The sequence below is a fragment of the Apodemus sylvaticus genome, chromosome 4 (genome assembly GCF_947179515.1).
Source record: "Apodemus sylvaticus chromosome 4, mApoSyl1.1, whole genome shotgun sequence".
Lineage (NCBI taxonomy): Eukaryota > Metazoa > Chordata > Mammalia > Rodentia > Muridae > Apodemus > Apodemus sylvaticus.
The window spans coordinates 68,082,816-68,099,687 of NC_067475.1; the positions used below are offsets into that span (position 1 = coordinate 68,082,816).

The window sequence follows — 16,872 nt, forward strand, 5'->3', positions numbered from 1 at the left end:
TAGTGTGTCTCAGAGACAATGGGACTGTCACACTAACAAGAGACAGGTTACCACTACACAAGTGCCACTTGGCAGCAGGGCAGAGCTGTGGGAACTGAGATTTTTTCCTAGACTACCAACCACAGCTCAGATGAGAAGTGTGTGGTCTCCATAGAAACCCTGCTGCAGCCTGGACAGTGAGGTGCTAGGACACTGGGAGGACTTTAGAACTGCAGCTCCTTCTGAATTCCCCAGAGAGTATCTGCACTCTTCCTCAGGAGTCAGAGTCACCTTCACAACTGGATTCGAGTCATAGCGGACTCTGTCAGCAAGAGGGAGAGAGCCGACTTAATCTGGTCTAGCGAAACGTGAACATCTTCAAGTTCATCATTCCCAACATTGTGAAGTAGAGTCCACACTGCAAGCTCTTATTGTCTCAAATCCAGTGGATATCTTGACCTTTGAGGCCTGGAAAATCAGTGGCTTTCCCAAAAGCCGAGTTACTGGAGTGGTTGCATCTGGATTCAGCTTGGTTCCGTTACCTGGGGGTTTACCCGCTGATTCCAAGATTCCATTTTGTCCCAGGATACACGGGACACTGAGGAAGATATCGTCATTGATTCCATAGAGACTCTTAATCATTCTGGAAATGGGATGTACCCGCCTAAGATTCTCATTATACACTCGGCGAAGTCTGCCACAGAGAGGCCGATGGCCCTTTCATCTTGATCACCTCACACCCACTGTCAGCCACCTGCTCCTGAACCTTTTTCCACTGCTCCTTGTCTGCATCAGTACCGAGTTCTGGGTAAACCCCCAGGTAACGGAACCAAGCTGAATCCAGATGCAACCACTCCAGTAACTCGGCTTTTGGGAAACCTGCTAATTTTCCAGGCCTCATAGGTCAAGATATCCACTGGATTTGAGACAATAAGAGCTTGCAGTGTGGACTGTACTTCACAATGTTGGGAATGATGAACTTGAAGATGTTTACGTTTCGCTAGACCAGATTAAGTCGTCTCTCTCCCTCTTGCTGACTGTCCCCGCTGTAACAATGACCAGCTTGGAGTTAGCAGTTACACAATAGTCTTTGCTGGAGACGATTTTTGGTGTTTTACGGAAAAGGCTGCCATGCTGGAGACCCATTATCTCTCTCTTCGTTTAGCTTGTCCTCCATGACACAGCAAGGGCAAGCTCATCTGCCAAGTCCTTCATTAAGATACTGATGGCCAGCCATACCAACAGCACCAACCTCAACAATTACAATCCTGTTCTGGGGGACCTGTTCCTCCTTAAGATTCACAAGCAGCTGGTCCTTGAGGGTTGCCATCTTGGACTTTGAATCTTTTGAGACCGCTAGTGTATGATAGGGGGTGGGGGGTGGGGTGAAGGGCAGGCAGCAGTGTGGCCTGGACTTGGGGACAGTGGCTCCAGCACCCACTTTGTAGTTTTTTGATACTCATTAGATAAAAATTATTCTTTAGTAAAAGTTGCACTGCCCAAGCATAGTGGTACACACCTTTAATACCAGCATTCAGAGTTCTAGCACAGCCAAGGCCACACAGAGAAACTGTGTCTCAAAAACCAAAGCCAAACAAACAAACAAAAAGTTACAGTAAATTTTTTTTGGGGGGGGTCATTGTTTTCTTCTGAGACAAGTTCTCAAACTGTCTTCTTCAAAGTCACTGTAGCTGAGGATGACCTTGAACTGGTGATTCTCTGCTTCCGCCTTTCAAGTGCATATGCCATTGCGCACAGTGTAATTTACCATGTATTCATTTGTCTGTTTATCTGAGACAAGGTCTCACTGTAGCTTCTTCTGGTGGAAATAACTGTGTAGGCCAGACTGACTTTGAACTTAGAGATCCATTGTCTTTGCCTCTATAGAACTGGAATTAAAGGCCCGTGTTACCATGCCTGGCATAATTTACATTTCAAATTTTATTATTTATTTACTGGTATTGAGAGTCCAATCTATAATGTTGTCATGCCAAGCAGGTATTCTACCACTGAGCCATATCTCCCAACTTTTCCCTTTTAAAAATAATTTGCTTACTTAAAACAATTTTTAAAATCTTATGTGTATGAGTGATTTGCCTGCATGTATACGTGTACCACGTCTGTCCCAGGAGCCTGCAGAGGGCAGGAGAGGGTGTCAGTTTCCCTGGAACTGTAGTTAGGGATGGTTTCGAGCCACCATGTGGGTGCTTGTGATCCTAATGTAAGAACAAGTGTCCTGAATCTCAAAGCCACCAGCCTGTAAAAGTGTCTTTTATTCACTGATATAATTGTCATCTTGGTGGCTTATGTCCTTTGTCTGCTAACCTAGGCCTAGTCCTGAAAGCTTCTAGCCTCTGCACAATCTTATCTAGGCCTAGAATGTTTCCAGCCTATGAGAATTACTGCTGAATAAGCTCACCCCTTCCTAGTGCTTTCTGATCTCTGGCTGGCTGATTCAGCTCAGCAGTTAGGGTTCAAACTCCTCCCCAAGCTGGTTTATTCAATCTGGCTTCTCTTTCTCTCTTGGCCTCTCCTGAATTGCTCTACTTGGCCTCAAACTAATTCCCACAGTCTCTTCTAGTCTTCTCGGTTCTTTTTTTTTCTTTTCTTTTCTTTTCTTTATTTCCTTCCTTCTTTCTTTCCTTTCTTTCTTTTTTTTGTTAATTCTGTCTTCTTCTTCTTCTTCTTCTTCTTCTTCTTCTTCTTCTTCTTCTTCTTCTTCTTCTTCTTTTCCTTCTTCTTCCTTCTTCCTTCTTCTTCTTCTCCTCCTGCTCCTCTTCTTTTTTATTTACCTTTTGTATATGAGTAACTGTAGCTGTCTTCAAACACACCAGAAGAGGGCATCAGATCCCTTGACAGATGGTTGTGAGTCACCATGTGATTGCTGGGAATTGAAATGTGGACCTCAGGAAGAGCAGTCAATGCTCTTAACCCCTGACCCATCTCTCCAGGCCCCTTTTCCAGTCTTCTCACTCCTATTCATTCTCTGACTAGTTCTTTCTTTGCCTGTGTCTAACTTGTTCTCCCTTCAACTAGTCTCTGTAAAACTTCCCCAGTAAAACTGCCTCCCTCTCCTCTGCATTGCCCCTCAAGAAGCTTCCCTTTCCTCTCTCTTCCTGTGAGACTTAGGCTATCTGTTCTGTCAAGTCAGTCAAGTCTTTCTCTGATCCATCACTTTACCACTCAGCCGTCACCTTCAAACATGGCTGTTTTCTTCTACAAACTAACTTTACCTTCATTGTTTGAGATTAAAGGGCTGAGCCACACTGAAGCTAGAATCAGGTTTTTTCAATAACACAATCCTTGGGGGTTCACAGTATGATCAGATATCCTGCAACACCAGCCCCTCAGCATTTATTTATTTATTTATGTATTTATGTATTTATTTATTGACAACGGTCTTAGTTAGGGTTTCCATTGCTGAGAACAGGCACCATGACCAAGAAAATTCGTTTTTTTTATTTATTGTTATATCTAAGTACACTGTAGCTGTCTTCAGACATTCCAGAAGACGGGCGTCAGATCTCATTACAGATGGTTGTGAGCTACCATGTGGTTGCTGGGATTTGAACTTAGGACCTTCAGAAGAGCAGTCATTGCTCTTAACCGCTGAGCCATCTCTCCAGCCCAAAGAAAATTCTTATAAGGGGCAAACATTTAATTGGTACTGCCTTATAGGTTCAGAGGTTCAGTCCATTATCATCATGGCAGGAAGTGTGGCAGCGTGCAGGCAGACATGGTGCTGGAGAAGGAGCCAAAAATTCTACATCATAATCTAAAGAAAAGAGAAGACTGTCTTCTAGGCAGCTGAGAGGAAAACCTTAAAGCCCACCCCAAAGTGACATACTTCCTCCCACAAGGCCACACCTTCTAATAGTGCCATTCCCTGGGCCAAGCATCCAGACCACTACAACAACTTCATGCATCACGCCCCTGCTTTCCCTCCAGACTCCTCCCATGTCCCTCTCCAAATTCTTGGTCTCTGATTACCTGTGTGTCTGTTCATGTGCACATGTATGTACACTTATTCCAGTTAGCGTTGCTCCTATGTACATGTCTAGGACTGGTTATTTGGAACTAGACTTTTTATTTGGGAACTCATCCATGGAGAATACTAATTTATCTTGTCTCAGTAGCCATTGACCACCTGTATCTCTTCACCTAGTGGTGTCAGGACCATGGGGAATTTTTGCTGTCCAACCTGGCATATCAACTGTGTTGGCATGCTGGTCTTGTTTAGGCAAGCATTTGTCTGTCTGTCTGTCTGTCTGTCTGTCTGAGATTTTATTGGTTCGTTATCACTGTCACACCTAGAGGACACTATCTAGCAATAGATGGCTTATGCCTTTGGCTCTTAAAATCTTTCCACACCTCTTTTGTGATTTCCTCTGAGCCTTAGGTGTAGGAATTGTATTGTAGATGTATTGGTTGGGCAACCCACAGTTTTTTATGTTGCTGAAAGATGCTTTATTGATGAAGGATAAGAACTATACTTATCAGACGGGCTAGGGCACAGGATGTCTACAGTTATTTATTTGTGTGTGTGTGTGTGTGTGTGTGTGTGTGTGTGTGTGTGTGTGTGTGTGTGTATGCTATGGTATGCATGTGGAGGTGAGAGGACAACTTGGAGGTGAGAGGAGGTAAGAGGAGTTTATTCTCTCCTTCCACTGTGGTGGGTCCAGGAAATCTGGAACTCCAGGCACCTGCTGGAGGCACCTGTTGAGCGAAGTCAGTTGCTTGCTTAGCTCTCCCTCCCCACCCCCTCTCTCTGGCACTAGGAATTGAACACAAGGCCTAACAACATGTGGACAAAACTACCATTTGTGTGTTTGATTTTGAGACTAGGAACTATGTATGTAGCCCATGTTGGTCAAAAACTATTAGCATTTCTTCTGCCTTCAATACTTAGTGCTGGGATTACAGATATGGTCAATAAAATTCTGTATGTGCATCATCCAGAGATGTGTGTGGCCTTCATCCAGAGAGCATCCTTGGTGATCCTGGGATACTGACAACCTAGGGTTTTTTATCTTAGATTTATTTTAATTTACTTATTTGAGCTCTTTGCCTCTGTGTATGTATGTGCAGTGTGTAATGCCCACAGAGGTCAGAGGATGACATCAGAACCTCTGGAGCTGGAGTTGTGAACCACTGTGTATGTGCCAACAGTCTAACCCGAGTCCTCTGCAAGAGGAACAAATGCCCTTAATTGCTAAGGAGACTCCCCTCACCCCCTTTGTAAAAGACAAGATCTCAGTGGTCTGCTGTTTGGCCAGTAGGCAGTAGTTACCTTGCCAGCCGGCCTAATCAGCAGCCTTCCCTACTGCAGTGCTTTTACCAAGTGTAGTTTTTTTTTTTTTCTTTTTTTAATGTGTAAAATCTTAAGTTTGTCAATTTATTTTACCAAGACCATACAATGCTGACATTGGTTTAATTGCTACTGTTTTACAAACTGTTAGAATTAGAAGCACAGTATTTTAGAGTAAAGAATAAATCTTCAACTATTTAAGTGGAGCTGTTTGAAACTTTGGTCTTGACATATTTGCCTTCCATATCGGAAATGTCACCTTTCTAGTCCCCGAGTGTGGTGTCCTTGTCTGCTTTGGACTTCAGTGTCTGTAGTGTCTTTCACTCTTTCTGAATAAATAGTCCTCTCAGAACCATTTGTTTAGTCAGCACTTCAAAGTTTCTAAACTTTAAGTGGAGGCAGAGGAATTCAGGGTCATTTCTGGCTTCATAGAAAGTTTGAGGCCAACCTATGCTACATGAGCCTGTCTCCAAAAAGAGAAAAGAAAAAGAAGAGTGAAATTTTAATTTTCTCTTGGCTAACTTAGACAAGAGTGCCCTTACCTCCTGTGTAAGGTAAATTCAGGGAGCTTTTCTGTTACTCCTTTTATCTTCTAAATAAATGAGAAGGAGACCTGGTATATGTATGAAGCGCTTCAGGTGCTGGGCTGGGCAGGTTCTGAGCTGTTCTAACCCTCCATGGCTTCCTGGCCCTCTTCCATCACCCGCGTGTCCCGTCACCTGCTGCTGTCTTGGTTTTGTCCTGGCCTCCTTTATCTGTGTCCTCATGGGAACTCCGCTGACATCTCAGCGTGAATCTTGTCTTTGGTTCACTAGAGACCTCTCTTGGGATTGGAAGTCACACTTCATTCTTTCCTGCCCAGCTGTTGACTGATCAGTATTTTATTAACCAGTCAGGTGATGGAGAACAGTTTTTACACAACATGGAAACAGAAGGTGCTTTTTCTCCAATTTTATCAGAAATATTTTCAGCTGGGCAGTGGTGGCGCACACCTGTAATCCCAGCACTCTGGGAAGCAGAGGCAGGCGGATTTCTGAGTTTGAGGCTGACCTGGTCTACAGAGTGAGTTCCAGGACAGCCAGGGCTACACAGAGAAACCCTGTCTCGAAAAAAAACAAATCCAAAAAAAAAAAAAAGAAAGAAAGAAAGAAAGAAATATTTTCCATGTTTATAATTCCACTTTCAATCAACTTAGGAATACTTTTATGCCTGTTATTATATCTATATAAAATTTTCCATGATAATCTTCAATTCTAACATGCTTTTCTACAATTTCATCAGAAATATTTTCCACGTAAATCTTCAGTTCTATCATAAAATGTTCCTATTCCATATTTCAATTAATTTAGCAATGTTTTTTTTTTTTTTTTTTTTTTTGAGACAGGGTTTCTCTGTATAGCGCTGGCTGTCCTGGAACTCACTAGGTAGACCAGGCTGGCCTCGAACTCAGAAATCCGCCTGCCTCTGCCTCCCAGAGTGCTGGGATTACAGGCGTGCGCCACCACCGCCCGGCTTAGCAATGTTTTACATGTCTACAACTTTATTCTTTAATTTTCCATGATAATTGTCAATTTTAACGTGTTTATCTGAAATATTTTCCATGTAAATCTTTAATTTTATCACAAAGTGTTTTTACTTCCCTTTTCAATTAAAAAAAAAAAAAGATGCTTGACAGTGCCTACATCCCGACTGGTACCAGATCTCTGGGCACATTAATCATCACCTGAATACACAGTGCACAAAACCATTCCCCACAATCATGACTCTTTGTCTTTCTCCTTAGGTCATATTCTGTGAGTTGGGGGGTGGGGGTACTGGGATTAAACCCAGGGCATGGTAGTGCTGGGCACAGAAAAGCCCTACCTGAGAGACAGGCCTGCACTCTTGACTTGTAAGTCCAGAAGGTAACTAGCTACAGTAGAGAAAAGGGAGTGGCAGGATGGCAAAGAGGCGTAGGATTTGTGGTGAAAGTGTCGTTAGGGATAGTTGACATTAGAATAATTAAGAGACTTTTATGGTAGCAGAGGCAGATAGATTTCTGAGTTTGGGACCGGCTTGGGAGAGTTGGTGAGGTCTTATTTTTTTAAAAAAAAACTAAACAAAACAAAAACAAACATCCCCCCACCCCAGAAAATAATGAAGTTCTGTGTGCATGCCTATAACCCCAGCATCGAGGGAGCCAGAGGAAGAGTAGATAGAGCCAGCCTGAGCTACATACTAAGTTACAGGACAGCTTGAGCTAGGCAGGAGTTAGTGGGAAAGATACAAAGCTGCTTCCGTGTTAGATCACCAACATTAATTGTATTTTATGAAGCCATGTGTACCCCATCTACAGAGCTCAGTACTTAGGAATAAAGGCAGGAAGATCAGGAGTTGAAGGCTATACTTGATTACATAGTTTGAGACCTGCCTGGGCTACACAGACCCTGTCTCAAATAAAACATGGAAAGTACTGTGTTCTGTTATTTAAAAGAGCACTGCAAACTGCAGTATCTGAAACTGATATCGGTTACTAAAAATAAGAGTGAGTTCGAGGCCAGCCTGAACTTCATAGTGACACAAATAAAATGAAAGAAATGTTAGAAGGCTCTTACATAATCTGACCAAGAAATTTGGAATTAAAATAGAGGGAGAAATTGTCTAGAAGTATTTAGGAAGTAGAACGTGACAAGCTTGACAAGGTGGATGTTGTGGGTGGAGAGAGAGAAAAATCCAGAAGATGGGTTGTCTGCATCTTTGGCAGGGAATTTGGGAAGAACAGATAACCGAGCAGTTATGGAACTAGATGGGGCTGGGGGCTGTGGTGTCTGACAAGAGTTGTGTAGGTAGAATTAGCTGCATACAGAGCGCTCGAGCACTGCCAGCTCAGACTTCAGTGGGCATGTGTGAGTGCTGAAGCTGCAGTTTTACATACTTTGAGTACATAATCTTGACAACAGATAGAAACTATCTTGCTAACCTATCCTATCCATGAAGAGACCAAGAGCAGTGTTCCTAAGGGTCACAGCTGAACAAGAGAGGCTGCCTGCTCCTCAGTTTAAGAGACATCGACTATCTGGGTTTCTAGTAGTTTTTTTTTTTTTTTTAAGTTTTATTTTATTTTCAAAAGATTTATTACTTAATTTTATGTTTGTGAGTGTTTTGCCTGCATGTATATTTGTGCACTGCATGTATGCCTAGTGCCCACAGAGGTCAGAACTAAAATTACTGTGTCACTATGAAGTTCAGGCTGGCCTTGAACCCAACCTTTTTTTTTTTTTTTGGATTTGGTTTTTTCGAGACAGGGTTTCTCAGTATAGCCCTGGCTGTCCTGGAACTCACTCTGTAGACCAGGCTGGCCTCGCACACAGAAATCCGACTGCCTCTGCTTCCCAGAGTGCTGGGATTACAGGCGTGCGCCACCACCGCCCGGCTCTCACTCTTATTTTTACAAATACAAATTCAAATTGAAAAGCTTTAGTTTATGTTTAGCACTGTGAGAAGTAGAGGGGCAATAAAGATTCTGTGCTTCCAAGTACTTTAGACCTCGCTCCGTAGAAGATATTTAACTACCTCTGTCTCCAGAACACTGGAATTCAAAACATGTAGGATTACACCCAGCTAGAAGTAAATATATTTAGGGGAGGGTGTTGAGAAATGGGGCAAGAAGGGGAGAGGGGAGTTTTAAGCCAAAAAAGGGTGTGAGTTTTTGACTAGGGATTTTGAGGTGTAGAAAATGAAGAAAATTAAGACTCAAGGCTATCATACTTTTTAAGGCTTTCATTTGTTTATATTTAGCATTTGAACCATCTTTTAAAATGTTTTTTGAAGGTCTTACCATTGGATAATGGTTACATTCATTTTTTGGATTTAGTAAGTCAACTTGGTTAGCAGATGTTTAGATTCTACTTTTTTGGCTGTTAGAGCTAATTTATGAACTAGACTTAGCTGCACAGCAAATGTTCTTGAGTGGATCTGGGTGGACTGGTGTCTGTTTTTCATATGTGTGGTTTGTATGTGTGTATACTTTTACATGTGTGGGGAACACATCTGGTGTTTTACTCTATTACTCTTATTCTTCCCTTGAGATATTCTCTTACTGAAACTGAGGCTTGTCTTTCCTGTAAGCCATTTTTCCTGCAAGCTCCTGGGATCCCCATGTCTGTGCCCTAGAATCCTGAGTGATTACAGCAGTCCTGACCATCCCCAGCTGTTATGTGGGTGCTGTGAGCTCAAAGTCAGGTCCTCGTGGCTCTGCTGCAAGCACATTACCACCAGGTCATCTCTCTAATGAGAGAGAGAGAGAGAGAGAGAGAGAGAGAGAGAGAGAGAGAGAGAGAGAGAGAGAGAGAGAAGGAGGGAGGGAGGGAGAGAGGAAGAAAGAGACAGAGGTAGAGAGCACAGGTGTGGAGGTCAGAGGCTGAGTTGCGCCCTTCTCTCTTTCCACTGTGTAACTCGGGTGCTCAGGCTTGGCAGCCAGAGCCTTTACCCAGTGAACCATCCTTATGGCCCCTGGTGGATCTTTACTACTTTGAATTTTAGGTTGAATATTTTTCATTTTTCCCCTTTCAATGTATATGAAAATCAACTTACTAAGGACTTAGTTTCTACAACCATTACATAAGTGACACTAGACTTGAAAATATCTGAAATTGTTTGTTAATTACAACATCCATGATATTTATTTATTTATTCATTCATTCACTTATTTTTGAGACAGGGTCTCTATGTAGCTTTGTCTGTCTGGAACTCACTCTGTAGACCATGCTGGCCTTGAACTCACAACTCCACCTGAGTCTCTGCATGAGTGCTAGAATTAAAGACATGTGCCAACACACCCCACTGATATTTTTTTAAAGTCTTGTTAAAATATGAGAATATATAATGTAATAGTATTTCATTCATCAGTAAACAGTTAAATATTTTGATTCTTGGAACACCAACAACTTAGGAAGAATTGTACTTTCTAGTTCTGTCTCTTTGTTTTTGTAAAGAAAATACTTGGGCTGGTGAGTTGGCTCAGCGCTTAAGAGCACTGACTGCTCTTCTGAAGGTCCTGAGTTCAAATCCCAGCAACCACATGGTGCCTCACAATCATCTGTAATGAGATCTGACACCCTCTTCTGGTGTGTCTAAAGGCAGCTACAGTGTATTTACATATAGTAATAAATAAATCTTTAAAAAAAATACTTGTTTTTCCATTTCTTTTTTAGTATTTCTGTATGGCACCAGATTTCATTCTGTTTAATTGCCTTTGAAAGCCAGAAGAGAGCATTGGATTCCCTGGGACTGTTGTGAGTTGTTATGTGGCCACTGGGAATCTAATTGGGGTCCTCTAAAAGAGCAACCAACCGATGCTTTTAACCAAGGAACCATCTTTCCAGACTCCACTTGATTTTTTTTTTTTAAGGTTTGTTTGTCTATCTACTGTGTGTTAAGTGCCTAAACATGTGTGTACCGTATGCCTGCAGTATTTAGAGAGGCAGTAAGATGGAGGCTTTTATGTTGGTATCTGACCACATCCATTTTGTGGGGCTTAAAGTTCTTGAAGTTTGCAATTTAGTTCAGACTTCAAAAATACTTTATGACTATTACAAAGAACTTGTATATACTTTTACTCCTGTGCCCCAGGATAACCTGAAGCATGGTGTGTATTAGGAGACTGACCGTCAGTCCTAATCTCCTTGCCTTTGTTTACTCCAGTCTCGTGTCCTCATGTGGGCCTGGCAAAGTGTTTTGGTTTTTGTATTTGATGGATGTTGCTGCTGCTGCTGGTCTAGTTTTGTTTTGTTTTAAACTGTGGAGTTGCTCACTCTTTTGAGCTTCCACTGAGGGGGTCAGAATTCCTCTAGGTAATGGGATGGGGACGCTGCACATGTTCTAAGAGAAGATACTTCTCCTTTAATGGTTTTTACTTTGTCTGTAAAATAACATGTATACCCATGTCCCAAGAGTGTGAAAGCTGTGTGTCATAGTCATGGGTAGCATATTGTGAAATACTTACACTGTACTACTGAATGTGGAGTTCGTAACAGAAAGGGCTCATTTGAAGTACATAGGATGTTAGTCCCCTTCTTGGATACTTTTTCTTTAGACTCTAACAGCAGAATTAGAGGTGCAGCAAAATATGGTAGCACATATCTGTAAAGTCAGTGCTTGGAAGGTGGAATCAGGAGGATCAGGAATTTGAAGCCACCTTGGGCTTTTCAAGATTCTGCCTCAGAAACAGAACAGAACTCTGGAGGTAGAGCCAGACAGATCCTCAGAGTTTGAAGGCAGCCTGGTCTACATAGCGAATCCCAGACCCTACATAATGTGAGACCTTGTGCTCAAGACACCGTGACCAAGGAAGTTCTTATGAAAGAAGACATTTAATCGAGAGTTTGCTCACAGTGTCAGAGGCGTTGGCCCTCTATTGTCATGGCTGGGGACATGGTGGCAGTCAGGAGTGGTGGTGAGATAGCCGAGAGTTACATCCTGATCAGCAGAGAGCACACAGAGAAACAGGAACTGGGTCTAGGATAGGCTCACCTACAGTGACACACTTCCTCCAACAAGGCTATACCTTCTAATCCTAATCCTATCAAAGAGTTCCACTCCCTGTTGAATAATTGTTCAGGTATATGAGTCTATGAGGGCCATTCTTATTCAAACCGGCACACCTTGTCTCAAAAAAACAAACAAATGAAACAGACAAGAAGGTGCTAGAGAGATGGTACACATTGTTGATGCATATACATACATGCATGCCAAGCACACATAAAATAAAAATAAATGTAACTTTAAAAAACAGAAAAGAGCCGGGTGGTGGTGGTGCACGCCTGTAATCCCAGCACTCTGGGAGGCAGAGGCAGGTGGATTTCTGAGTTTGAGGCCAGCCTGGTCTACAGAGTGAGTTCCAGGACAGCCAGGGCTGCACAGAGAAACCCTGTCTTGAAAAAAAAAAAGAAGAAGAAGAAGAAGAGTGAACCTTAGTGGGCTGAGCCTTTGAGAAGCTTAACCTTCTTGTAAACCTGGAATCATATTATCCCCAGAACATATTTCAAATATTTCAAATAGCTTCAGCCAGTAAATGGGGGAGGGGGAGACTTAAGTGTTTTGTGAGTAGTGTCTGGATTGTTGATATTAGGATCGATGTATGGAATACTGTTAACATTATTTGCAGTTATTTTCCAGTTAGAGGTCAGTGTTGTACTTTTTTCTAACCTTGGTATTTTTGCAACAAATTGAGTTCATTCATCTCTCTCTCTCTCTCTCTCTCTCTCTCTCTCTCTCTCTCTCTCTCTCTCTCTCTCTTTCTCCCCACAAAAATTTGGGGAAATGATTTTTGTTTTAATTTATTTCTTTTTTTAATTTTTTTTTTTTTTTACATTCCGGATTTTATCTCCATCCCATTCCTCCTCCCCACTCCCCTATCTCCACAAGGATGTCCCCACCTCCACCCCACCCCCTATTCCACAAGACCGTCCCACTTCTGGGTCTTCAGTCTCTTGAGGATTAGGTGCATCTTCTCTGACTGTACCCAACCAGACCTGGCAGTCCTCTGCTGTCTGGGAACCTCATATCAGCTGGTGTATGCTGCCTGGTTGGTGGTCCCAGGTCTGAGCTCCCAGGGGTTCAGGTTAATTGAGGCTGCTGTCCTCCTACAGGGTCACCTTCCTCCTTAGCTTCTTCCATCTTTCCCCTAATTCAACCACAGGGGTCAGTAGCTTCTGTCCATTGGTTGGGTGTAAATATCTGCATCTGACTCTTTCAGCTGATCGTTGGGTCTTTCAGAGAGCAGTCACGATAGGTCCCTTTTTGTGAGCACTCCATAGCCTCAGTGGTAGTGTCAGGCCTTGGGGACCTCCCCTGTTGCAGGACCCCCTTTTCCTCAGGCTCTTCTCCATTTTTGTCCCTGCAGTTCTTTGAGACAGGAACAATTATGGGTCAGAGTTTTCACTGTGGGATGGCAACCCCGTCCCTCATTTGATGCCTTGTCTTTCTGCTGGAGGTGGGTTCTACAAGTTCTCTCTCCTCACTGTAGGGAATTTTATCTAGGGTCCCTGCCTTTGAGTCCTGAGAGTCTCTCACCTTCCAGGTCTATGGTACATTCTGAAGGGTCCCCCCAACCTCCTACCCCCTGAGGTTGCCTGTTTCCATTCTTTCTGCTGGCCCTCAGGGTTTCAGTTCTGTTCCCCCACCCAGTACCCGATCATGTACTCTTGCTCTCCATGTCCCCTTGTCCACCGAAGACCCTCCCTACCCCCCCCCCCCCGCCCCCTTGTGATTGCTTTCTTCTCCCTCCCAAGTAGGATTGAGGTGTCCTCCTTTGGGCATTTTGGCTTGTTAACCTTTTTGAGTTGTGTAGATTGTATTTTATATATTCTGTACTTTTTGGGGGCTAATATCCACTTATTAGTGAGTACATACCATGCATGTTCTTTTGGGTCTGAGATAACCTCACTCAGGATATTTTCTAGTTCCATCCATTTACCTGTAAAACTCAGGATGTCCTCATTCTTAATAGCTGAATAGTATTCAATTGTGTAAATGAACCACATTTTCTGTATCCATTCTTCTGTGTGGGACATCTGAGTTGTTCCCAGCTTCTGGGTATCACAAACAACACTGCTGTGAACATAGTGGAACACGAGCCCCTATGGCATGGTGGGGCATCTTTTGGGTATATTCCCAAGAGTGATATAGCTGGATCTTCAGGTAGATCTATTTCCAATTTTCTGAGGAACCTTCAGATTGATTTCCAGAGTGGTTGTACCAGTTTGCAGTCCCACCTGCAAGAGGTGTTCCTCTTTCCAATAGGTGTTGTCACCTGAGGTTTTAATCTTAGCCTTTCTGGTTGGTGTAAGGTGGAATTTCAGGGTCGTTTTGATTTGCATTTCCCTGATCACTAAGGACTTTGAACTTTTTTTTTAGGTGCTTCTCAGCAATTTGACATTCCTCAGTTGTGAATTCTCTGTTTAGTTCTATACCGCTGCCCCCCCCCTTTTCTTTGGTTTTTTTGAGACAAGGTTTTTCTGTATAGCCCTGGCTGTCCTAGAACTCACTCTGTAGACCAGGCTGGCCTTGAACTCAGAAATCCACCTGTCTCTGCTTCCCAAGTGCTGGGATTAAAGATGTGCACCACCACTGCCCAGCTATACCCCATTTTTTGATTGGGTTGTTTGGTTTTTTTGGTGGTTAGCTTCTTGTTTTAATTTCTTCAATGGATTTTTTTTCCTTTACGCCAAGTATCTACAGATGAAGTGGTCTACTTTAAGAGTACCTTGAACAGAAATTTAACCTCAAATAGTTAAGGGTTTTTCAGTACATTTAATAAATTAATCCAATGGTTATTTATTTATTCCCTCCATGTAATTAGTCCCTGTAAAAGCAATTAACTGGGGCTGGAGAGATGCCCCGGTTAGAAGCACTGGCCGCTTTTAAGTCCTTTTCTGGGCTCCGTGGGTACTACATATGTGTGATGTACATACAAGCAGGCAAAACACCCATAAGCATGAAAAATAACATGTAATTTCTAAAAAGTTAGCTGTTTGAAAACAACATATTTAGGAAAAGATAATGACATTTTTTTGTCTCCTCTCCAGCTACATATCCCCACCGTCTGAATCTCTTCTATCTTGCCAATGATGTCATACAGAATTGTAAAAGGAGAAATGCAATCATATTCCGTGAATCATTTGCTGATGTGCTCCCTGAAGCGGCCGCTCTGGTGAAGTAAGTAGATCCCTAGTGGACCGGGGGATTTACGGTTTTATTAATTTTTATTTTGTTTTTGCACTTATTAGCAAAAAAATAATTGTGCATATTTCCAGGGAAGGTGGAGCTCTTTAAATTTGAGACCTTGTTTCAAAAAAGCAAAAACTGGGATGGGGTAGGAGGTGGTACTTCCTTATCTCTCTCTGGATTCATTTATAGTTTAATTTTTAGTGTTCTTCAACTTACAGATTTTTTTTTTTTAAATAATGAAGAAGTCTCAGCATAAAAATATAAGGAGAAGAATTAGAAGTATAATCAGGTCCAGTTAATAAACCTTTAGAAAACAGCAGGGTTAGCATTTTATAAAAGTTCGTATGACTTTCTGTTTTGTGTATACATCATGAGGTATCAAAAGTATCGTCTGTATGTGCGTGATGTCACAGACTCAGAATGAGGCAGGAGTGTGGCACCGTATGTTGTTGTTTGCTTGCTGTGAGGTTGGGAGGGTGTTTATTGTTTTGTGTGTGTGTTTGTTTATTTATTATGTGTATGAGTGCATGTATGTATGTGAACCATGTGCAGGGCCTGCAGAAGCCAGAGAGGGTTTCAGATCCCCACCACTGGAAGTAGAGATGGTTGAAAACCACCCTGTGGACACAGAGAGTTGAATCTGGGTCCTTTGGAGGAGTGGCGAGTACTGTTAACTGCTGAGTCATCTCTCCAGTTTCCCTGTTTTAATTTCTTTTAAGGCAAGATCTTGCTGTGGGGCCCAATGCAGGCTTGAATGGTGGTCATTCTTCTTTCTCTGCCTCCCAAATGTGGGGTCATGGGTGTGAGCCGTATAACCGGCTGGATTAATTTTCTACTCTTGTACTGTGGTGGGCATGTAGGTTGGTGGCTGTGCTTTAAAGGTTCTGGCTCTTTGCCTTTGCTGGGTCTTTCAGGCTGCTGGGTGCTTTCTCATCCTCAGTTCTTGCTTTGCATTTCGAGATCATATCAGTTCGATCCCTCCTTTTTTTTTTCTTTCCACCATGCCTAGCTCATTGACTCTTCTTTTTTTCTATATTTGGGGTGCTATCTGTAGATTTCTTTGCCTGTCTTTTGTGTGTATGGATGCAGTTCCTGCATGCCTGCCAGTGCGTGAGAGGCTGCCTTCACTCCTCAGAGCACGTGCTGTAGGGTGGAGTTGATTCATTAGTGTTGAGTAAACTGTAAAGGAAGAAAACGTCAGTGTTTCTTCTATCCTAGTGCAATTATTTTGGTTTTTGTATTCATGTTTTGTTTTGGTGCTGAAGATGTAAAGCAGGGCCTTGTGTATGGGCCAGTGCTTTGTCACTATGATATATCCCAACTCTTTGGGGTTTTTTTTAAGCTTTATTTATTTATGTATATGAGTACACCACAGCTGTACAGATGGTTGCTGGGAACTCAGAACCTCTGCTTGCTCTGGCCCAAAGATTTATTTATTATCATATGTAAGTACACTGTAGCAGTCTTCAGACACTCCAGAAGAGGACGTCAGATCTTATTACATATGGTTGTGAGTCACCATGTGGTTGCTGGAATTTGAACTCAGGACCTTCGGAAGAGCAGTCAGTGCTCTTAACCACTGAGCCATCTCTCCAGCCCAGCTCTTTGTTTCGATTTGTTAAATTTTTATTTTTATGTGTACAGTTGTTATGCCTACTACACATACACATATGTATGTGTGTGCATATGTATATATGTATTCACGGCACGTGCATGACTTGTATCAATGGAGACTAGATCTTCTAAGTTTGGAGTTACAGACAGTTGTAAGCCCTGTGTGGGTGTAAAGAACTGAACCAGGTCCTCTGCAAGAGCAATGAGCACTTTTAAGTGCTGAACTATCTCTCTAGCACCATTGATTATGTTTTTGTTTCATT

The 16,872-nt window shown here is 42.5% G+C and overlaps 1 protein-coding gene and 1 pseudogene across 5 annotated transcripts in view; one reads left to right on the plus strand and one right to left on the minus strand.

Annotated features, from left to right (window-relative positions):
- The window catches only part of Rprd2 (regulation of nuclear pre-mRNA domain containing 2), a 56,525-nt gene that overhangs the window by 11,390 nt on the left and 28,263 nt on the right, over positions 1-16,872 (plus strand). For all 5 annotated transcript variants that reach the window (XM_052179747.1, XM_052179743.1, XM_052179744.1 and 2 more), the window contains exon 2: positions 14,854-14,983. In XM_052179747.1, coding sequence (XP_052035707.1) covers positions 14,854-14,983 — 130 coding nt within the window. The remainder of the gene's footprint in view (positions 1-14,853; positions 14,984-16,872) is intronic.
- LOC127682978 (L-lactate dehydrogenase A chain-like) lies at positions 204-1,327 on the minus strand (annotated as a pseudogene).